The 25,893-nt window shown below is 29.7% G+C and overlaps 2 protein-coding genes across 2 annotated transcripts; both read left to right on the plus strand.

The window, feature by feature from the left end:
• The first annotated feature begins 3,595 nt into the window (after nucleotides 1-3,595).
• On the plus strand, nucleotides 3,596-16,807 carry LOC147069532 (uncharacterized). Its single transcript, XM_085950829.1, has 4 exons — nucleotides 3,596-3,662; nucleotides 4,714-5,282; nucleotides 14,572-14,659; nucleotides 15,941-16,807. The coding sequence occupies exons 1-4, from the start codon at nucleotides 3,651-3,653 to the stop codon at nucleotides 16,532-16,534; spliced, it is 1,263 nt and encodes a 420-aa protein (XP_085806955.1). The 5' UTR covers nucleotides 3,596-3,650; the 3' UTR covers nucleotides 16,535-16,807.
• Nucleotides 16,808-22,739: 5,932 nt separating this feature from the next.
• LOC147069533 (uncharacterized) lies at nucleotides 22,740-25,485 on the plus strand. Its single transcript, XM_085950650.1, has 2 exons — nucleotides 22,740-22,822; nucleotides 24,629-25,485. The coding sequence occupies exons 1-2, from the start codon at nucleotides 22,811-22,813 to the stop codon at nucleotides 25,211-25,213; spliced, it is 597 nt and encodes a 198-aa protein (XP_085806776.1). The 5' UTR covers nucleotides 22,740-22,810; the 3' UTR covers nucleotides 25,214-25,485.
• Nucleotides 25,486-25,893: the final 408 nt, after the last annotated feature.

The raw sequence follows: 25,893 nt of genomic DNA on the forward strand, positions 1-25,893 counted from the left end.
ACGCTAAAATCAAAAAGATAAATGACATTTTTGATATGTTGTAAACTGTAAATTTTATTTTTGGCTGTTTAATGACTCGTGTTCCCGCTTGACAGAAGAAATATTGTGACTCTTTTTTTAAACATTTTAAAATAACGTTACAGTGTCCATGACGGGGGTCTAGGACAATTTGGCGCTGGGAGAACTGGACGCCACGCAATTTGAAAATAAATATACGTTAGGTACTTTAAAAAAATATTTAATATTTAAATTATTATATTATTATGAATGATTTAATCGTGCATATTATTATGTTTAAGTTCCAATGAAAAAAGAGTTTTTTTTTTTATTATACAACGTTTTTATTAGGTCGTATTCTTATTTGTCCGGTACAAATCTTGCAATTAATTTTTAACTAAATTTCCGTCTAGATAGACATTTGAAACTTTTAGAATATATCAGAACACAATGCCAATGCGTTTTTAAATACTTTTGGAAATTTTTCAATAGAATTAAATTCAGTTTAAATTCATTTTCCGTTAATTTTGTTTTGTATGAAAAGTTATTTTGGAGGAAATCCGTAATCCAATCCACTATTATTGGTTGCTAGGTCTTAACAACTAAATTATTAATATATACGTGCGTTACTATGGAAATCAATATGAGTGTCAAAATGACATTTCAGTATTATTTCTGTCAAATACATTTTTTTTGATCGTTTAAGCTAGTCAAGTCAAGTTTATATGATTCAACAGAAAATTTAAAAATGTTGTATATAAAAAGTTCTTATTATTTTGTAATTATTTATATAAAGCCTTAGGCATAGCATTCTCAATCCGCAATAAAAAAAAACATTATGTTAAGAGTAAAATGAATTAAAACTACTAAGTAAAAGATAGAAACTGATTAACTGTTTACGTGTCTACGACAGTGCGGCGTCTAATTGTCCTGGCGTCCAGTTGTCCCATTCCCCCATGGTGGACGAATGGTAAAGTGCTTGAAAGTGAAGTATTTGGTTTAAAGAAAATTCAAATGTATTTGATTCCAGTGTACGAATTCAATAGATTAGGCATCTGGCTAATATCTGAATGAGCTGTTACGCATGTAGTTCCAGATTTAAATCCCGGGTCTGGTAAATTCACATGTTGTTTTTAAATATGTGTATTAAACCCAAAGAAAGGACTTAATAGGTTGAACAATTGGCCAACATACATTTCTTGTAAAAAAAAAGTCTGTTAATAGAACGTCAACTCTGTGGAGGCCCAGATTATTATCGTCTTAGAGAGTAGAAAATAATAAAAAATAGAGAATAATTATTATTTTTTAAAAATATATTTATATATCAATAAAAATATATTTGTTTCAACACAAATATTATATTACAATATTATATTCTTTATAACACTACAACAGGCTAAGAGGTTCAATGACAGTACTGTAGTGAAACAGTACTATTTCGTAATATATATGAAGGCATCTAGGCTTTGAGAAAATCACATAAATATATTATGACTTCACCGGATCGAACCCGGAGCTCCCAGATGTAAGGCCAGCGCCTTACTCAATGCACTACGAGAGGATTGAACATGGCAAAAAATCTGTTGAAAAAACAATATGCAATTTTTATTAACTCATTCGCTACTGAGTAGATAATGATTTTTTAATTAGCACCTTTAAAATGCACGTTAATTACATCGATCGACCACCTGGTCATTACGCGCATGTGCGTCTTCAGCGTCCAAAGTATTAAGCAGATTTTTAAGTAAGTATCTACGAAGTTAAATATGGTAAATTAATCTTTCAATAATAAACTTTCCTTGACTAATTTATTTAAGAAGATACTACTTTTTTTCGTATCTGGATAGATGCTTGAAAGAGCTACTTGTAACTCCTTAATTTCGAGGTGACTTTTTAAATTATTATATTATAATATTGCCCAGTACCGGGAGAAATTGTTCACATTTTGTAGTTAAGTCTATCGAATTTTTCTTTATTGATGAAACTTTGAAAATTTGATAACGATGGTAATCTAAGATGTTTTTATTTTCTAGCATAGTCTGTTAAAAGCTACAAATATCTCACAAAACATGCTTTTAAATTGATTTGGAGTCACTGATTTACAACAATTTTGTGGCCAATTAGATGTAGACGATTACTTATATAATATAAATGTTGGGTACAAGTCGGTTATGTGAAATACAGCGGCAAACACATTTTGAAATTAGCCAATATACTGGATTATTTGTTAGGTTAACCTAACCTAACCTAAGCTAACCCAAACTAACAAATAATCCAGTATATAAGGTATTTTCAAAATGTGTTTGCCGCTGTATTCCACATAACCGATTAGAACCAAATGTTGTATTCCTTTGAACTTTTAAATATTATCATTTTAAAATGGTAAAAATTCTAATTGATTTAAGTTTTATACTATTCCTTTTAAATATTTTTTTGCAACCTGGTTTTCACCTTTTCGCATCAAACACTATGCACACTCACCAAAATTCTTGTTTATATAGTAATTTGATACATTTATTACCTACCAAGTAAAGGATCGAATATAAAAACAAATTTTGAATATTTGAAGTGTTTATAAATACCTATAGTAAATACCTTATGAATACATTGTTTTATTGTTGTCTCTACCATTGGTGAGTGTGCATAGTGCATGAAGATGCCAAACGGAGAAACATAGGTTGCAAAAAAATACTCAAATGGAATAGTGTAAAACTTAAATCATTTAGAATTTAAATTTAAACTTAATCAAGTACCCTTGGTCGATAGTATTAATCGTTTAAAGTGGTACGTTTAATATGTATTTAAAAATAATATTTGTAAATTATTGGCTATAATGTATAGACCCCAAATAGAACGAGAAGCAATGTGCATTTTAATGGAAAATACCAAAAATCGGTACAGTTAGGTTATGGGGAATACAGCGGAAAACACATTTTGAAAATACCCGATACACTGGATTATTTGTTAGTTTGGATTAGTTTAGGTTAGGTTAGGTTGGGCTAGGTAAGGTTAGGTTAAGTTTGGTTAGGTTAACCTACAAAATAATCTAGTATATCGGGTATTTTCAAAATGTGTTTGCTGCTGTATTCCTCATAACCGAACTGTACCCAAAATCTTAATATTATTTAAATTTAATTACTGTCAAGTTGACAGTATTAACTTCATGAATTATTTATTTATTAACCGCGTAGTTAGAATAATATTGTATCATTTAATAGCTTAATAAACCAATGTCCTTAAATAATGCAAAAAAAATAATAACCAAAATTAGAAAGAGCAAAAAAAAATCTGCACATTTTTTAATCGGAGCAAAAAAATGTTTACACTATTTACAAGCGAGCGGAAAAAAACTGTTTTCCGTATGTATAAAATATTGTATTAAAATTGACCACAGAACCTATATTGGTCACGTGATTACCGTTCAAGTATATTGTATGCAATGGCAGGCTTTAGTGTCCACGGACAATGGTGGATATTTTGAAGAGAATGTATCGTTATGGAATCCGCCCTCCCCCTCTTTTGGACTCCGAGGGCTGCTGCATTTGTCTAGTATAAATACTGCGACACTGCATCGATACGGCACAAGCAGTTTTCAAATTAGAAAAGGCTTAGCAGTTTATTTCGATTGCAACCAATCACAAAATCAATTAAAAATGAACCCACTGGTGAGTTACATTATAATAATACAATAAAAATACTTTGGTCTGTACTTTTTTTAAATTGTATATTTTTAAATACGTTACATTGTTTTAATATTATCATCATCAATCATAAAACTTGATATGATATTGATATGTTAACCTAATAGTCTTGACGTATTTAAAATAACCTTATTTGATAACAAAGCTATTCTTTTGTTTTACAATAAAAAACAAAACAAATTCAAAATTGAATTTATTACTTAATTTAAATTAAGAATTAGGACTAGTTATGTCCAACTCAAATTAAAATATATAATATATATATCGTTTGTATCAAATTATTTGAAAATATTTATTACATTATATTGATTTAATCTAGTTGTATTTATATTATTTAACTATGCATACAATTTTATTATGTACGATGCTAGTAATTAATTACTAAGCGACTTTTTAATAATAATTATATTGTATCATGGTTACATTAGGTTTTTTTATTTTTTTAGCAAAATTTAAAAAACTATATAATTATTAAAGGTTCAATTTATAACTATGTCAACACATGTATATAAAATACAGTTTTCTTGGGATAATAAATAACTCTAATATCTAATTTAGGGGTAGGTACTGTCTTGATCTTGCCCACTTGCATAGTTTTTTTAATTTTTTGTAATAAAAAATATTATTTTTGTAGTTATTTAGGAACCATTCATTTAAACCATTTAACATCGAAATATTATCAAAATTTTTTGCATAATTTCAAGTATAATAATATGAAACTATAGATATATTATTATAATATATAAATAATAATATAATATAAAGTAGTTGTTAAATAAAATTAATTTGTATATGATTTATGTTTATTCTTTCACTTATTTTCGTTATATCTATTATAAGATGCGTTACGGGTTTGATATGTACTAATTAAGCTTTAAAAAGTCAAGACTAAGCTCTGTAATAAAATACCTGTTATTGTTTTTGCTAGTTGAATGGTTTATGGTAGATCCTCGTAAAATACCATACAAATATGAATTCATATATTATAACATTGGTATGTATTTTTTTGTCACAGTTCGCATTCACTTTCCTGTGCGTTGCCGCCATGGCTACAGCATCCGGATACGGTCATGGATACGGAGGTCACTATGGCGCCCACCATGGAGCCGCTCCCTTGGGACATGACGGTCAAGTCGTAGACACCGCTGATGTTGCCCATGCCAAGGCCGCTCACTTCGCCGCTGTCGCCGCCGCTTCCCACGGTGCCCATGGTGGAGCTTATGGTGCTCATGGTGGAGCTTATGGTGCCTGGGGTCATGATGGTGCCTGGGGACATGATGGTGCCGCTCACTACGGAGGTGCCTGGGGTCATGATGGTGCTTATGCCCATGGTGCCGCTCATGGTCATGATTCTCACGGACTCCACGCCTACGGCCCAGCTCCCCTTGGACATGACGGTCGCGTCGTAGACACCGCTGCCGTTGCCCACGCCAAGATCGCTCACCACGCCGCTTTCAACAACGCCGCTCACGAAAACCACGCCGGAGCTGACGCTTCCTGGGGACTCGGTGTCCATGGAGCTCATGGTGCCCATGGTGCTTATGGTGCCCATCATTATGGCTCCGCTTATGGACATGGTGCCTGGTAATTACCTCATTATCACCAGGAACTAACGACCAAGCAGATGCGCACAGGCTAACGATTAAGGATTTTTTATTTATTCTAGACGATTCTCCACTTTATAAGTGCATGTAAATATACAACCTCATCTTTATATATTCATTTATTTTCAAAGAACTGATCATATTTTCAGTTTGTATATATTTTTTTATTATTTTCTTTTTTGTAAAAGACAACTGTGATGAATGCAATACGAAATAAATCGAAAAAAATTAAAATGTCTTATTAATTTTACACCTAAACACAATACAGAAATATATTTTTTAATTACTACGTTTCATTATATCTGATTGACTGTTAAGCTGTACAGAATTTATATTTTTATTAAATCATTCCGTGTTCATTTTATAGTGCCAATATTTTTAAGACAACTTATTGGCAATACATTTTATCCTTTTCCTTGAGAAAGAAAAATCAATTCACATTGCGCCGAACGTAATTATTTTAACACAGAGCATAACAAGTGACAGGAATTCAGTATTTTATCATAGGCGTGCACAAAGAGAACTTAGAAATATATTAAGTCTACAAAACAATTAGCTTTAAAAAACTTTTATAAACATACAACAATTTGTTTTAAATTGATATTTAAAAGTACAATCAAGACTAATACTATTTATATAAACTAACTTTATATTCAACAGTATATCCAAGAAATACTGTTTTCAAAAATCTTTATTTACACTACAACACGATGTTTAATAATCGTATTGAAATAATAATCACAGGCTTTAATAAAAAAAATCATATAGATTAATTGTGATCTCACCAGAAAATAAATGTGAGATCCTTTATGCATTGCACAACGAGAACTGCCTTCTAAGTATAAATAGTTTCTTTTTAGGATACGTTTATATCCTGTAAATAGACTATAGATAAACATTTGATTTCTGAGTAGACACAGCAGCCCTCGGTAATTGAGGTAATTAAAAAGTGGCTGGAAGATGTGTTTCGGATGCCACCAGAGAGTGCGATACTTCGTACCTTTGTGGCATAGCCTCAAAGGTTCCGTCGCTAAGATTTTATGTTCCAATGCTGGGGTGTGACAGAGTGAAAGAAGATGATAATATACTGCGTCTTTTAATTTATAGGAAACTAGAATTCGATTATTTAATAAAGGTTTGAAGCGACTCGAGTCTTTGTATCCGAGTTATCAGTAAGGTACGACTAAGCCAGTTGTAAGGTCGCATGTTCACTTTGGATTTACTTACACTGTTAATTGTAGCTCTGTTACATTTTGTAACATTCCTTGCACGCCTATGCTGAAAGTATTGTTCATATATAGTTTATATTATTGATTTCTTTACTCAAGGCCAAATCAATAAATAAAACTGTGGCATGTAGGTCCTTTCAAAATACGATTAAATATCGTAAAAAAACACAGTAATAAATATTTTTAATGTTGCTAAGTGTTGGTGTACATAAGACACTTTTTTTTAATATATAAAACAAAAAAATGTGTACTGCCTTTCCAACATAATATAATTCGTGGTCGTATATTCTAAGACAAATTATTTATCAACTACCTATGTATTTGTTATTATATTAGTAGGTGCACATGTTTTTAATTTGAATTAATAATGTATATAGGTATCTGACTAATACACAATTTTCCACATAGTTTAATTACGAATTTCATAATATTTTCAACGTATATAAAAATAAAATTATACAATTAAAAAATACAAGCGGTTTCTTTAAATTATCAGTGATTGATATTTTGTTTTTTGCTTAGATTTGTATAGAGACATTATAATAATAATTATATGATAATAAATGTATATTTGAAACCATTGTTAGGATTCTTTTCAGATTAAAAACATAATTTAATCTCAAATATGAATACGTTGTACATAAAAACGACGATAGTTTATCATATTAATGTATTGGGGCTGTTAATTGTTATAATAAATTAACCGTCTAAACTGTCAAAATGTCAAAAAAAACAGCCCCTATCTTGGCTGTGTTCAATTTTAGAGTAAGATAAAAAGTTTTGACAGTTTAGACGGCTTTTTTATTGTAACAATTATAATATCTCAATACATAAATATGATAAAGTGATAATATTTAGCACGTTAGTCATTAATAGCCTTGTATGTAGAATAGACCCACTGATAAATATAATATAACTACTGTAAAATATCATTTTGAAAAAAAATACGTCACCCAGAAGAATTCATTACTTAACGCAATTTAGAAAGCGCGTTGTGAATACCATTACCTACTTAATTTCATCACAATTAGGTACTACATGTATAGCTTAGTGGTCGGGGCAGCACATGGGCGTGAATCCGGGAGGGCGCAGTTTCGAATCTTGCTGTGAATGGTATTTTGTTTTTAAGTGTTTATACATTTCTCAGAAGTGTTTTAAATTATGTACGTTCAATTAAAGAATGTTTCATTCTTAAATCTTGAGAATTATTTGTTGAATAAAAAAGCAGTTAATCGAATTAAATATCAGTGTTAAGTAGTGAGAGCATTTATAAGATTTTATTAAAAACTAAATAATATACATAAGAATTATAAGAATGTTAGATTGCTAATAATCTAAAACAGACACATGGGTGGTGCTTTTAAGTATATTTGTCATATGTATTATGTGGGTAATACCAATGTTTATATATGAACTTATACAGTAATGTATCTGATCTGTCTTCTGATCTACGATGAATTGCAAAATTGTAGGTTACAATAATAAATTTTAAAAATATATTTTATGTATACCATTATTTTACTCTAATAAGGCACTGGCATTAAATCTTTTCAATATCGTATTTTTTCAATTAAAATGTTTTAATTCAATATAATATATAATTGGTATATCATTAATTATGACCCTCATTTGCATAATTTTGACTGTAATATGCAATGACATTAATATGGACGAATCATCTGGAAAAAAAATGACACTCACTTTATTGTCGGGTCTGCCGAATGGCATAATCTGTTCTAACGCCATTACAATAAAGGTGATATTGCTATAAACTCCTGATGCTTTTTGTTGGGTCTGCCGAATGGTTAGGTTCGAACAGGTTCGATCAAATGAATATTGACATTAGAAACACTGCTCTAACGCCATTACAATAAAGGTCATATTGCTATAAATTCCCGATGCGCGATATCGCATAATGGAAATTGCGTGACGTCTACCTATACATGCGAATACGCGAATTTACTTGCTAGCTACTTTATTGAGTGCGTCATCCATTAATAATGTCATTGGTAATATGTCAACTTTTGGTCTACGAAGGATGCAAAATTATGAGTAATATTTCAACCACCATTCTTTAAAAAAAAATCATGACAGCACAATAAATCTCTGAATTTGAATTGCTATCCTCCAAATATTGTAAATTATACTATTTAGTCAATCCAAATTTGTTTTATTAAATATATTACATAATATAATATATAGTAATATAACCTTACCACTGCAGTCTCCATACTGCTTCATAACAAAATTTTTTTTACAAGGTAACAAAAATAAATAAAAATTCAGTTTGGCTTTCATTTTTTTATTTTAATTTATTATGTACATCACATTACATATTAATATAAAAAACACTTAATGAATAAAATTAATGAAAAGTACGGCTCCACATGTTAGCTTTTTGTCAGAAAATTTTCAACATAGACATTTTTTTACAAAGAAATAAGCAAAAAAAAAGTATCCACTTTTAAGTTAACGATATATTGTCAATACTCTGCTCCACTATAACTAAACTATTACAAATCAAAGTAAATGTGTATAAAAATGTATAATTTAAAACAATCTCAGTTAAATACTTATTCGAATAATATCACACAAGTTCCCGAAACACCACAACACTTTGACAAATTAAATAAAATAAAATTTTAACTTAGTGCCAAAATGAGCACGTTGAGTGAACTAAGTAGATTGTTTACCTAAACAAACCTTATGAATATTCGAATCAATTTGATTTAACACGGTTATTGGACTTAAAATAATTGGCATTACCTTAGGACCTTAATCTGTACCCAAAAAACGTATGCCCTTATTTCTAACATCGTTATCAGAGATACACAAGTTGATACTACGACAAATAGTAGTTTCAATGAATAACGCAAATACATATTTATATTAAGTATATACTAGCTGAAATACCCAGCTTTATAAAAGGTCACTTCTTTAATCGATATACATTTATATTACTTAACAAAACAATAATAAATCTTTACATTCTTTGATATTAAAATATTTTTGTATCGAGGTATACAACATGTCAAAATGAAAATAATTCTGACAGCTAAATCGAATAAAAGAACATCAAATTAAAATCGAATCCAAAATAATATGATAACATTATCTTGATCTGTTGTAAGAATTCAAAATTGGAATTGGCAGGAGAGATAATTCGAATAAATAAACTTTGTATTTTTTTATATTTTGTAGATATTAATTGGTTCCAAGTAGAAAAAGGAAGTCAAACAAATATATTTCGACTGTTATATAATCATATAGCTATTACATATTATACAAATATGGAAACATGGTGAGAATCGGTAATAAAAAAGCTAGTTGGTAAAAGTTCAAGACATGAAAGTGTAGAATTTTGTTAGTATATTATGCGCTATGACTAGTAGGTACTTTTGGAAGTTTTGGACAATCATAAGTGCATGGGAGTAGAAAGAGGACGATCAAAATATTTTCAATATTCAGGTGCCATAATAAGAAGAAAAAAAGCCAACCTTCTAACATCATTTGTATAAAAGTATATATATTTATGTACAATATCTAATTGGTAAATGGACGTATATGAGTTTATGCAACGTGATAAAGTTAGACAATCAACGAAATTGCAATTGATGGAATAATTAAGTTTCGCGCAAATACATGGTAATAAATAAGATAATGGATAAGGAATGGAGAAAAATTGAGACGGTCTCCTATAGCTGTGAATCAATGTGCAATTATAGTTTATGATCGTCATATTATTATGCGACAGATGATCTTTGAATATAATTATAGCGCTACTATAAATGAAAAATTCTTGATTTTTACAGCACCCAACTATGCCAGTGGTCTAGAGGCAGAGCGCGCGATTTCGGCACGGCAAGATTTCTGTGAGTACGGTTTCGAAATCTTGTGACTGAACCAATATATGAAGCTATTAGCTTCAAAATCGGATACTTACATTTTTACTTTTTTTTTAAATCTTTTTCTTGGTTCTGTAAGTAGGTACTTACAATACTAAACCCAGCTCCGTTTGTTAGTTAAATGGAATCAAATCGGAGGTCGATTGTAAAGTCGTTTACATTCATCAGTCACCAATTGTATACTTTAAACATATTAATTTATTAATTTGAATGACATTAATAGAAAGATAATAGATTATAGCTGTTTATTTTGCTATTTGCTTTTCACAATTCTTTGAAAAATATTATTCGATTTGGAGTCCTGAATGTGCTTGACGATTTTTGCGATTATCTCAAAATGGTAGAATATGAAGATTACCGACATTGAAACTAACAGCCTCAAATACATATTATATTATTATAATTGTGTCGCTGAGTTTCAAAACCCGCTATAACACTTTTTCATTATGTTGAGAAAATCAACATAAACTTTTTGAACTAAAAAGGTTTTTGAATGTTTCAGTAGTGTTATAACGGGATTTGATAGACACATTGATTTTGTTTCATAAATGACAGTTAATCGTAGCGGCTTTTGAAAGAGGCGATAAAATTTTCATATAGAGATTTTAAGGACAAATCCAATGATATATATATCTTAATTATTTCAAAAAAGTGTTATAGCGGATTTTGAAACTCAGCGACAAATATATTGTATTAGATAACAAGGTTCTACCAATAAAAGTGATCTACGATAACTATTACATTTAAATAGTATGTATAATATCTGTTAAAAGTAATATTGTGTGATACTCGTATATTAAGGAAATATGTCAACGAGATAACTACAAAGATAGACGATAAGGAAGCTTTAAGCTTACTATCAGCTGTCAAATTATGAGCAGAAATTGAAAAGCTTTAGATATTACGTAAAAGACTGCATATTGAACTAGCGAATTGTTTACAAGTGATAAAGAAAATGTAGAAGTGTAAAATAATGTGATAATAATTGATAGGGAAAATATAACATGAAAAATATACTTAATTATTTTTATATTATGGTGAGTTGAAACATGAAATTGAATTATTGTACACAGAAGTTGACAGTAGGCAAAACCAGAATAAATTGATAGTTTAAAACACAAACAATAAACCAGCTGCTCGTAACCTTGATCATAGCATCTAAAGTATGCCCCAGTAAACTTGAATATAATATCACCATACATCTGTTGAAATAGCTTACAGATAATAGAGCTTAATAATAATAATTATTCATGATGCTATCATATAGAATTTTTAATATAAACGTTAATTTAATATTATCAAGATACAGAAATTAAAAAAAATATAAGTATTCCAATAAATATATAATATTATAAAAGTCTAATTAAATGTAAGTATACTTTTATTATAATGCGTAATATACTAATTATTTATAATATATTTAATAATTTCGATACTCAAGTGGTATGCATTCCGAAATCATAATTAAAAAAACATTGAATTGTTGTGAACAGAATTCAATGTCAAGATTTAAAAAAAAATGTATGTTGCATAACAAGTATCAGTAAAACGATTATCAATATAATTCTAGTATTATTTTTTCTGTTTGCAATAAATACTTGTTTTAAGTTTGTTGCTAAAAGTATATTTAAAATTTGGATACTAAATTGAATATATATATTTGTCTTGATTTATACATCTGTCTGTAAGGTATGCGATAAAATATAATCTGTAAATAAATGGGGGAGAGTAAGAAAGAGAGAAGACATATTAAATGGGGTAAGATGAGAGAAAACATACACGTAAACGTAAATTCTAAATTTAAAAATTACACTGATATGAAAATAAAGGAACAGTTAATTTTAATCAGATTGTAAAAGTAAATAAATGATATGTTACTATCGTTATAATTTGACAGATGTTTACAGTGCAGTACTAGCATATTATCGCTGAGTGTGACAGATTGGGGAAAATCAGGGAAAACAAAATGAATGGAAACTGGCTTACCCACTAGGTGGTTACCAACAGGCTAAATATCCCGAATGTTAAGAAATATGGGATAAACTTAAACACGTGTTACAGAATATGCTATTTCACAATATTTAATAATATGCATTTTAGTTTGTCACGTTAATGTAATGTCCATTCAATCTTTAGGAACAGTCGACGCCGTTTTCTTTACTAAGGTTTTATGGCGGTCAGGCCATAGACTACCTTGCTTCAGAACTTTAGTTCATGGCGATGGCTTTTACATTTTTATATGTATTAATCTATTTTGTGGCAAAGTATATGGTGTCGGATAGGTATCACGATTTTGAAAATGATTTAATATCTTTGAAAATGTCAATTTATATAACAATATGCTCGATTTAAATAAAATAGTGTCTGCATTTATTTTCTATTTTGTAATATTTCATATTGAAATAAATATACGTTAGATAGGGTGGAGAAAAAACTAATGAGTAAGAAACATATTATGCTATTCACTTTTAATTTTTCCTTACAAATCTATTATAAACTAATAAATGTTTGCAATATTTTCACCTTTTCTATTAATATAAATATATGATATACCTGATCAAACTAATTTATTAAATTTACATACTTGGTGGGATTTTGTTATTTTAATAGCAATTAATACAACAAATCTGTAAATTACACATTTTTACTCGTATAATTTCTTCAAAACAACTAACAAAAAATAATCATAATATACTATTATTTGTTGTATTATTCAAACATTTTCACAAGATACTCCAGTGCGTTTTTTAAACAATATTTATAGTAAAAAAAATTGAAAGTATATTATTATAAATATCTATGATTTTGAGTAAATTTAAAATGTGTAAAAATGATATCATTAATTTCAAATGCACTGGCCTTTAATTTTACCCGTTAATAAAAAAAATACATTTTTAAATAATACTACAATGCTATTGAACACATCACAAAAAAAAACACATGAATTATATCAAATATTGTGACATTAATTACATAATCAAACCCGGAATCCTCGCTGTGAGCAGCCAGTGCATTGCGTATTGGATTACAAGGACATATTAACTATTATATTATACAGCGGTAAATTACATAAAACTTACCATTAACTGCAATTATTATAGCAATAGCTTGACTGAATACTTAGGTATTTCAAAATTATCAATTGAGGCTCTGAGAATTAAACGAGTACAAGTAACACACTTGTATTTATTAAATGCGTTAGGAGCAGTTATCATATCACCAATACCTATTACGGATAAGACACCGTTCAAACATGTAAATGATTTAAGTAGTATATGAGATCATTGGTTTTATATTTATATTTAAAGTAAAATATAACACTACAAGATATCAATAAGCCTAATGATAGTAAATAGTATAGTGAAACAATAGTGAAGTTATAGAAATAAAAAAATAAACTTCCGGACTTTGAGAAGATAACATAAAACATTGTATTGTGGCCTTACCGAGAATCAAGCTCGGAGCCCCCGGATATGCCTTACGCATTAGATTACGAGGGCTGCCACTTTGAATGTCGTTTTTTAATAACATTACTTAACATAAAGAGATATCAATACGTTTAGTGGATTAAAAATAAATGATTATTTGAAATCAAGACTATAATTGCTCATTTAAATGTGAAGTCGATTTACTTATACTTTACGTACACTTATATCCTAAGTACCTCAAAACGCACTTATTATTAACTAAATACCACAGGTAATAATAATAAACTGCCCTGCAATTGCGTTCAATATTGTTGTAAATGGGTAAAAGGTTTTTTGAAAAAACTTACGAATTTTTCCAAGAGCGTAATTTATTGTCCAGGTATGACGTTATTTTTTTTTTTAAATTGTGATATTGACATCAAAAAATTTTCAAGAAAATGTTTTACGAAAACGTAATGTAGTGATAACGTGAATATTAAATTTTATATCGTGATAGAAAAAAAACTAGTTTGGCACAAGAGTAGGCCTGTCGCCACACACGTGGTATCAACCCGATAGAAGAATTTGCAATGATCGGTAACATAAACAATTTGACCAAGTGTAAAGATAACATATCAGACCGGTTCCGCCCCTTGGTGTATTATATCCCTCCTCCTGCATCGCTCTTTTTTAATTAGCAGGAGCTGGTTAAAATAGTATAAAACCAGCCACATTTGGTCAGGTTGTCACAAGCAGTTTTCAGTTCAGAATAGGCTTAACTTTTATAAAACAAATTCATCCAACATGAACGCCATGGTGAGTGAAGTTTTGAATCGATTATTTTTTATAAACGATAAATATTATACAAATTACAATCAAAAGTAATTAATATCATAAAAAATTATTGAAAAAATTAATAACCTACAATATTATAAGTTGTATCATTGTAAATTATCAATATTACACTATGATTGAATAGTTTTAACTTACATACGATTTCATGATGTTTGTTTACTTAAAAATATTTTTTATTTAAAGTATATAGTAATATTTATATATTAGACAATTTTAATATTTTTTATGGTACAATATTCGCCACTAAACTGAAATATTCAAATATTTTTATTCTTAAAACATGTGTTTAACTCAAGACCAAGAAAACAATCGGTATTAATGAATAGCTAACTACCATTTTTTTCTAATGGATTTAAATCCAAATTCCACCTAGTAACTTTTTACCATTTTTTTGTATCCAAATCTGTTAAAAAACATCTTCGGGAGGTAGCCAGGATCCATACAAGATTATAGAGATGGTGTTGATAATCTTATGGTAGCCGCGTCAAATTAGACTGAATAAAATAAATACTATATTATTTTGGAATGTAATAATCTTTTAAAAAAAATACACTTTCAAACAAAATTAAATACAATAAAATTTATGTCTGTGATACAAGTCTGTTTGGACATTACTACTGAATCATTTTTTAATCCTAGATCTTTTAAAGTTTTATTTAATGTGTTTCAATATTTCAGTAAAATACATGCATATTAACAAAATAAACTAAAAAATAGTAAATTTATATGATTTAATACAATTTTATGTATTTTACGCACGTATTTTATTAAATTATGATTTTTACACCAACCAGAAAACGAGATTCACGTAAATTAAAAAAAATGACAGTGAAAATTTCCTTTTCACGGTGAGAGACATAAACCATTTTACGAATAATGAAATGCTGAAAGAAAGTTTTCTTGCAATTTCTTGTTGGTTGTTTTCAAACTTATTTTTTTATTAAACTTAAATTCCTACCCTAGGGCGTACGCACACAAAAATAATACTTTGTCAACAACACTTTACAGCGGTAATTTTTTGTTAATGAAAATTTATATGATTTTAAAAAGTAAATAAACTGTATGACAAACCGTAATGAACAAATTCAATAGTTAGTAATACAATCTTAAAAAAATATAAACTACACACTATACAGTAGATATTGAACTTATACCTATTGTGCAAAAATATCTGCCACAAATAAATTCCACAGTAAAACAATCATTAAAGAATATTATAATTTGAATCATTTTTGGTTTCAGTTCGCTGCCACTTTCCTGTGCCTGGCCACCTTCGCCGCCGGATATGCCATCGACCCCCACTGGGGATACGGAGCACACTACGCCTATGGAGGAGGTGCCCCAATCGGTCATGACGGTCGCGTCGTAGATACCCCCGAAGTAGCCCACGCCAAGGCTGCCCACCATGCTGCCCACAGCGCTGCTGCCCATGGAGCTTACGATCATGGAGTATATGCTCATGGACTCTATGGTGATCATGGTGCCTGGGGTGCATCCCTATACGCTGGTCATGGTGCCTGGGCTCCAGGTCACTACGGAGGCGCTTATGCCTACGGAGCTGCTCCCCTCGGTCATGATGGTCGCGTCGTAGACACCCATGAAGTTGCCCACGCCAAGGCTGCTCATGCCGCTGCCTTCAACAACGCCGCTCACGAAAACGCTGTCGGAGCTCATGCTTCATGGGGAGTCGATGGCCACCACGGAGTTCTCGCTCACCACGGACTCCTCGCTCATGGCGGACACTACCTTCATGACACCCCCGAAGTCGCCCACGCTAAGGCTCTTCACTTCGCCGCCCACGATGCTGCCGCCCATGGTGGACATCATTGGTGGTAATCAACATAAACGATTATTAAGCGACCTCAAGCATTTTCACTTGGTAAATGATTACGAAATTAAATAGCAATAATTGTAATATTTCTTCCTCTTTATGTTCGTGTCTGTAAATACCTCGTCGTCTGTAAATCATTTTCACTAATTATTGTAAAAAGCAATTATTCATTGTATGATACTTACATTATTTTACTATGTTTTTTTAGTTAAATATTTGTAGTGTTTGGTAAGTAAAAAAACTGTGATGAAATCATGTAAATAAATGGATGAAATAAATTTATTTTGTTTTCATATCATTCCACATTCAAACATAATTTTAATACACTAACTTATACTATGTTTCGATGTATATTCCAAAAAACACCTTAACTCATACAGCGCTGACGACACGGCTGCCGTGTCAGCATTAGATGGCCATTAGATATAATTAGCATGTTATTTAAATGTGATAATTAAATATTAATTAATTTAAGAGTTAATAATAAAGTTGACAGAATGGTATAAAAATAATTTAATTCCTATTGTTGCAATAGATGTACATAACATTTTTAAACTACATACTGTACGTTTTGTACAATTTAATATATGAGTGGATTGGAAATAACAACGTGGTTTATAGGTATACTATAAATTATATTATATTAATATAGTGTACATACTGGACTACTTTGACCATTGTTTAAATCAAAAACAATAATTGACTGTTGTGAATTTCAAAAAATGAGAGAAACCCTGTTGCTTCTTATTCAATTCAATTCATTTATTTTACATATTGTGGACATTACAAATTATAAGTTTAAGACGTTCAAAACATGACATTTAGAAACAACGAAATATTATTAAAACAATATTAAGTACATAACAAAAGAGATAGATTAGTACGTGATACTATAAGTATGCTTACATACTGTAGTCTAAATGGTAGAAGATATCCGTATTAGACTACGCAATTTTTCTGACTTATTTATACGAGGCGTAAATAAAAAAATCTACCATTAATGGTAGTATAGATCAGTGTCCCCATGATAACTTTCTTATAAATCGAAAGCGTCATAAATTGTTTGTTTTTCCAAAGTGTTCAACCAAAATGCTTCGGATATTGATTCCTTTTGTCACTTGCGTAAAGGTGAGTTTAGATCGACTATATGTTAAGCTCATTCAATATTTACTCCCATAAGTACTACTTTTGTATATATATTGTTAATACTATTACGTATTTCTTTTTCTTCCTCCCAAATGTCATGTTGTAAATGTATTAAGTTAATAATTTGTAAAATTCACTATATGTATGATGAATAAATTTGAATACAAGATCACAAGAACGTCTTGAAGCTTGCTGGATTAATTAAATTATTAATTTCGGTGCATGTACATGGAAACAAAGAACTAGGGAATGAGAATGATGGAAAGAGCTAGGGGAGGCTTTCGTTCAGCAGTGGATCGGCAGTGGTTGATGATGATTATATACGTTCACCTTATATGCGTAAATATATTTTGTATATTATCACTGCTGTAAAAATTTGCGCGCAGATCTCGAATAATACGATTTTGAAATATGAAAGAATGAAATTCGTATGAACAGATCCATATAGAAGTAATTTATAAACGCATTTTTGAACATACATAATTTGAATACAATATATAGAATGTTTTATTCTCACATCTTGTGTCTTATTCATTTTTATTAAAAGGGGAATTTTTCTTTTTCATATAATGTAATGCGTCTATTAGTAAAGTGATACTATAACACATAATGTGTAATATTTTCTGGACCAATACATACAGTCTCAGAGAAGACATGATTACTCTCTCAGACAATATTTAACCAGTTAAGTGCCCAAAGCGTCTTTGCACGCCCTAATTACACCAATTCTTATGTTAATTACCATCAATTAACTAATTGCGGCACAGAAAGGATTAATAATATACTAGACCCGGAAATAACTATTTTTTTTAAACCCGGATTCTCAGGATTCGACGAAAGAAATAGATTCTCCCTAATTGATCTTCACTACTTAATATATAGATACGTTACCTTTTTACTGTTAGATAACCATAATATGGGCTTAATAGTTTGTATTATTAGATACTCAAACTTGTGATCAAAATATGCGACCAGCGTTGTAGAATCTGTTCGACTTTGGCTAGGTATGTACAGTGTTATTTGGATTTAAAAAAAAATATGAATCTTTTAACCTCCAAATAAGTTATTTGTTTCACATAATTATAACCAATTAAGGGGATATATATTTAAAAAGAAAACAAGAGAAATATTTTATAGTTAATTTAATTAATGTTTAATAATAATATCAACATTTATTTTATTCAATTAGAATAACAGTAGGTACAATTTCAATTCCTAATACCGTTTTAATAATTCTAAATAATTTTCTTATATAATAATATCTACCTTATGACATTAAACTTTACTTAAATATTTTCATAAAAATCGACCGTTTGGTATTAGCCAAGGTTAAATTACTTACTTTAAGATTATATAATTAAACCGATTTATCATATTTAAATATCTGAATATATATTATTCTTACCATGATTAAAACGCACTGATACATATTGATTAGTTAGATAGTTAGAATAGATAATTATACATTTAACAAAACGTAGTAAGAATTTTTGTTATTTAATTTATAATATTCATAGTACTAAATAATTACAAGATAAAAAGAACTTTTTATATACCACGTTTTTAATTTTTCTATTGAATCGTATAAACTTGAAAATTCTATGTATTAATTTTTATTGTACTTGATAGAAATACTGAATAAATATTATAGAATATTGAAATGTCATTTTGACATATCATATTGCTTTCCATAGTAACGCACGTATATATTAATAATTTAGTTGCTAGGACCCCCTTAGCAACTGACAATAATAACTTTTCATACAAAACACAATTAACTGAAAATAAATTCAATTCTGCTTAAAAATGGCTAAAAGTATTAAAAGAATGCATTGTCGTCGCGTTCTGATATATTCTAAAAGTTTCAAATGTCTAGCTAGTCGGGAAGTTAGTTAAAAATCTTCAATCGTCCAGTACAAATCTTGGACAAACAAGAAAAAAAATGTACTGGACACACAAGAAAAAAATTGTACCGGACAAACAAGAATACGAGCTAATAAAAACGTGGTAAAATGATATCAAACTCTAATTGAGTGAAAAGTTTTTTATTATTTAATTTTATAAACATTCATTCAAATCGTACCTAACTCCATTCAATACGAATTAAGATTAAATTTCCAGCAACTGCTACCTAATAGTTCCCTTCAAACCATCCAGCCCAGCAGCACACTCAGCCTTAATCGAGCGTAACTACTCCATCCCTATGTTTGGATGTCAAGCATCAGCAGTTGTTTACGCCTGAGAATGTCTTTGGAGCAGATGCTCAAGACTGAGGTCAACTTTTACCCAAGTGTACTTTGAATGAGTTTACAGATACTTTCTAATAAAAGTACCCATGTCAGAGAAGAACACGAAGAATTAACAAGTATTTTTGCTCATTAGTATTTATTTACTTTTAAGTTTTAAAATATTAACGGCCATGTATCTTTTCTTTTCGCATGTTTATTTGAAAAAATCACACAAATTATTGATATCATAAAAATATATATTATTTTAAATACTACAAAAGGTTATGAGGTTTAATAAGAGTAGTATATTATAGTGAAACAGTGGTGTATAAGTTAAACAATCATAATCATCTTGGCTTTGAAAAAATCAAATAAATATATTGTGACTAGGGATTCCAATCCCGGGATCCCAGAATCCCGAACTATTTTCGATACCTATGAATTTAGGGATTGGTAAACATAATCCCGAAACTTTTGGGATTGATTATTTTTATAATTTTTTATGGAAAATCAAATAAAAACGAAAATATAACAGAAAAAATACTTTTAATAACATACAACTACATTAGAAATAAACTGAGTTTGAAGAAAGTTTGATTTATTACCCATGTGTTGCCAATTCATTTAATTTTTTCACATAAATTAATAAAAACGAGAAAGATTGGAAAAAACAATGCTTCGCACTTTTAACAAAGTGATTCCACCATGATCTCATACGTTTTACGACAGTTGTATATTTGGCTGACTAATTAGATTTATGAAGCGGAAGCATTAAACATATGTATTTCCAAGATTGAACGTACACAATACTAACAATAAATGTCTTAAATAGTATAAATTATACTAGATTTATTTTTGATCGATTTTATCAATGTTTTGTTGTTGTATATATAAAATTTGTATATATAAAATAATATAAAAAATTGTACATATAAAAATTTAATTTTAACTATTGAAAAAATGCCAATCCCGGGATCAAGATTTTGGGTCGGGAATAGATTCTCTAATTGTGACCTCATTGGGCATCGATTCCGGAACATTTCATCCTCATATGAAAGGCTAGTACATTACGCACTGCATACCGACTTAACATGCGAGAAGTATTTCTAAGATTTTACGTTAAATACACATATAGTATCGTTCATTTTAAATCACAGAAATGACTGGAATTTAAGTGTATCAAATAGGTGTATTGTATTCATACTGGAAATCAGATCCGGAGACCCCGGATGGAATTTATAATTATAATTATACATTTTCCTAAATAAGATGGATAATATAGTATATTATTTATATATAAAAAAAAATGAATAGTTTAGTTTTATTAAAATAACTTATAAGCATAACCAAATTTAAATACCTAATATAGTAATAGTTTTGTTTTAGTATTATCTAATATTCAACAAATTTAAATAAAACGTTTACATTTTATAACATGAAAATATAAATTCACTTTGAAAAATAGAAAGATTTGCAATGCAAAATTATCTAGGTATGTTGCCGTGATAAAAAAGAGTTTTTCCACTGTCTATAAAATTTTTTTACATTTCGTATCAAATAATATAAGCAGAAGTTACTTGATAGGACTCCATTAATAGTTGCACGACTAAAACTGCATAACAATATTTTTTGCGAGAACAAAACTACAGTAAGTCTAAAGACGGTGAAACTGAGCTATTATTATGTTGAAATTAATTATTCTTGTGCTTTACAGTAAGTTGTTAATTAGAAAAAGCTCTCACTGCAATATTTTATTATTAATTGTAAACAGTATTTACCTACTTTTAATCTTCTCACTAACAAACATTAGACGTTTTTTAAATCATGATAATCACTTAGTTAACTCTCATGTAAGTTATCAACATGGATTAATAATTATTAATATTAATTTCTTGCATGTATATTTGTTTGTAAATTTATAATACGTGTAAAATTTAGCTATTTAGGGACAGCTATACTGTATATTTCTACTATATTTTGTGAAATCTTTTATTTGGTCAATTTAAAAAATATGAATAATGGCAATATTTAAATTTAGGAATATTTTTTTGACAATCAGAGAAATTGGTAAAGCATAAATAATTATTTATTATATTAGCTGCCTCAGAAAGATGTCTAATTATTTATTATTTTAACGTTGATTTTTGCTACTTGCTTTAGCTATTATTTACCTGTACATCTCTGAATTTAAACACACATTAAAATGATAATTTGTGAATTCATCAGACCCAGGACTCGAACTTGAGACCAACGAAGTCGCCAACCGTCACCGTCAGACTATCGCGGCCACGGATATAATTGAATAAGTACTAGAAAAATATAATTACTAAAACACTCCATTTAAAATTAACCAAAGCTTCACAAAATGTCCTCTTATAAAGTGTATATTATAAACGTTGTATTAATATTAAAAACGTTTAACAAACAATATCACTTTTTTCTCATAATACAGCGGATACAAATATTTCATTTTAACAATTAAATAATGTAAAAAAATAATAGTCTAATGATAATAATATTATGTTTGTTCAAATCAAAGATAGTTATATGATAACGTAACCAAGTTTTATAACACATCGTGATACAAGTAACATAGGCATTGAAAAAAAAACTAGTTTGGCACAAGAGTAGGCCTACCGTCACACACGTGGTTTCAATCCGATAGAAAAATTCGCAATGACCGTTAACGTAAAAAAATGACCGTATAATTAAGATAACACATCAAGACTAGTTCCGCCCCGTGGTATCATTCTATCCCTTCTCTTGCATTGCTCTTTTCTGATTACCAGGGGCTGGTTAAAAAAGTATAAAACAAGCCACACTTGGTTAGGTGATCACAAGCAGTTTTCAACTTAGAAAAGGCTTTACTTTGTAAACAAAAGTTTTTTTTAATTCAATTCATCCAACATGAACGCTGTGGTGAGTGTAGTTTTAATTATTGAACGAAAAAATAAAAAAAAAACTACGTATTAAATTGTGAATATTTAAACATTGATACAAGATTAATGTTAAAATACAATTTTTATCAACATAAATGAATTATTTTATCAAATAATAATTATCAATAAAAAAGTTACTAAATTATATTTAAAAAAATGTAATTTTGTTAACCAAAATCATTCGACTAATTTTTATAATGTAGCATTTTTTTTAAAACAGGAATTTTTGTGATTTATTTAATATTTATACTATACTAGGCCATGAGTTCTTTGAGAAACTTACATAATGGTGTGACCTCACCGGGATCAAACCCGGAGCCCCCAGAAGAAAAACAAGCGCCTTACGTTCTGGATTACGATATTTACTAGTGTATTTTGTGTATTCAAAATAGAATGACATATTTAATGAAGCTTTTTTATATACTCAATTTATTTTAAGAGACTTTGGTGTAATACAAATAATGTGTCTATTATATTTTAATAGTCAAATGTCTACTCTTGAAATTGTCGGCTACGTGGTCAAATTCCGGATCTGAAAACTAACCAAATCAGCTAAACAAAAAATGTATAACAACTATTTCCGTATCATACAAAGCCTCATTAAGAGGCAGCCTAAATAATGACGAAGTTCACTTGACTATGTCATCATGACTTCGTGCTATTATTAAAACATTTTTATTAGGTCGTATTCTTGTTTGTCCGGTAGTTTTTTTATCCAGTACAAATCTTGCAATCGATTTTTAACTAACTTCCCGACTAGCTAGACATTTTAAACTTTTATAATATATAAGAACACGATGCTAATGCATTCTTTTAATACTTTTAGCCATTTTTAAGCTGAATTGAATTCAGTTAATTCTGAATTGTATAAATCAGTAAAAAGTAAAAGACTATTATTGGTTGCTAAGGAGTTGGCCCTAGCAACTAAATTATTACTATATACGTGTGTTACTATGGAAATCAAAATGACATTTCAGTATTCCATATTTGTTTGTTTTTTGTTTACTTCATACCAAGTACAAGTTTGACCATATTGAGCATAATAATTCAACAGAAAATTTAAAAACGTTTTATATAAAAAGTTTTTATTATCTTGTAATTATTTTAAAACTATTTTTATTAGAATATAACAATAATATTCATGTTTTTCCAACGATACGATCCGATTCAATCCAATCCAATCAGTTTTTTCCTGAGGCTATTCCAAGTTATAAAATGAATAAAGATACTTTAATAAACCGAATAATATAATATGAACACATACAAATTAAAATGAAAAACTTCTATACTTAATTTAAATTTTCTTGTAAATGATTTTCATATAGTGATGAGTTTCATATTATTATAATCGCAGTAAAAACAACAGTGAAAAATGACTTCGTTAAAACACGACAAATATCATTACAAAACAAATTCATCGTGTTGGCATTTTGGTTTGACAGGTTTATTTAATTACTTACGTGAAAAACACTTTCAAGAAAAATTAAACGCTGAAATAAACTGTTGTTGTATTTTTCTATTTGTTATTTATAACTTTAAAATTATGTGTTAATTATTTGCACTGTGTTTTTATTCAATTAAAATTCCGACCTAAGGTCATTCGCATGCAAATTATATATTCTATCAATAATATTATTATTACGGTAGTATTTTTTATTTCTAAGTGGTTTAAGACATTATACAGTAAATACTGAACTAATATTTGGTAAAAATATCCGCCACAAGTAAATTTCACAGTAATATAATATTTGAAGAGTATTCTAATTTGATTTTTGTTTGTTTTCAGTTCGCTGCCACTTTCCTGTGCCTGGCTACCTTCGCCGCTGGCCACGCCATCGTCCCTCACTGGGGATATGGCGCCCACCACGTTTACGGAGGTGCCCCAATCGGCCATGATGGTCGCGTCGTAGATACCCCCGAAGTAGCTCACGCCAAGGCTGCTCATCATGCCGCTCACGCCGCCGCCGCCCATGGAGCTTACGAACATGGAGTATACGCTCATGGACTCTATTCTCATGGAGCTTATGCCCCATCCCTCTACGCTGCTCATGGTGCCTGGGCCCCAGCTCACTACGGAGGCGCATACGCTCATGGAGCCGCCCCTCTTGGTCATGATGGTCGCGTCGTAGACACCCACGAAGTCGCTCATGCCAAGGCTGCTCATGCCGCTGCCTTCAACAACGCCGCTCACGAAAACGCCATCGGAGCTCATGCTTCATGGGAAGTCGATGCCCACCACGGAGTCCTCGCTCACCACGGACTCCTCGCTCATGGAGGACACTACGTTCATGACACCCCAGAAGTCGCCCATGCTAAGGCTCTTCACTTCGCTGCCCACGCTGCTGCCGCCCATGGTGGACATCATTGGTAATCATTGCCAACAATTAAGCGACCTCAAGCATTTTCACTTGGCAAAAGATTACGAAATTAAGTAGCAATAATTGTAAAAATATTCTTTCCTCTTTATGTTCGTGTCTGTAAATACCTCGTCGTCTGTAAATCATTTTCACTAATTATTGTAAAAAGCAATTATTCATTGTATGATACTTACATTATTTTACTATGTTTTTTTAGTTAAATATTTGTAGTGTTTGGTAAGTAAAAAAACTGTGATGATATCATGTGAATAAATGGATGAAACGAATTTATTATGTTTTATTTTTATTCTGATAATATAATATGTATTTAAAGATACTTTGGTTGCTATTTATTGTTTTTCTAGTCACTAATACCATGAGTCTTAATCTAAAGATTATATTATATAGTCTCCAGAGGAATAATTCATTTATTAAGCATAACATTATTCATGTCCGATCGTAATAAGATCATATTGGCCTCCACTTGTTTTTACGAGAAATGGCAGTTAACCACTTGCCCAACATATAAGGTCCATTCATACTCAGACTCAAACACAAATTGAAAAATAATATGTGTATTTTCCAGACCCATTATTAGAATCTGGTACCCAAGACGTTATAGGCCGACGCTTTAACCACTCGACCATCGTGGGCGTTATGTATAATAAAAAAATATTATTTAAATACTTTATAA

This window comes from Rhyacophila brunnea, unplaced genomic scaffold (assembly GCF_057557595.1).
Source record: "Rhyacophila brunnea isolate RB1 unplaced genomic scaffold, BYU_Rbru_1.0 scaffold_23, whole genome shotgun sequence".
Taxonomy (NCBI): Eukaryota; Metazoa; Arthropoda; class Insecta; order Trichoptera; family Rhyacophilidae; genus Rhyacophila; species Rhyacophila brunnea.

Bases quoted from the DNA above. Each gene is read 5' to 3' on its own strand.
- LOC147069532 (XM_085950829.1), top strand. The intron at 5,283-14,571 runs GTAATTACCTCA...GTATAAAACCAG, and splicing joins GCTTATGGACATGGTGCCTG to CCACATTTGGTCAGGTTGTC. The intron at 14,660-15,940 runs GTGAGTGAAGTT...TTTTGGTTTCAG, and splicing joins CATCCAACATGAACGCCATG to TTCGCTGCCACTTTCCTGTG.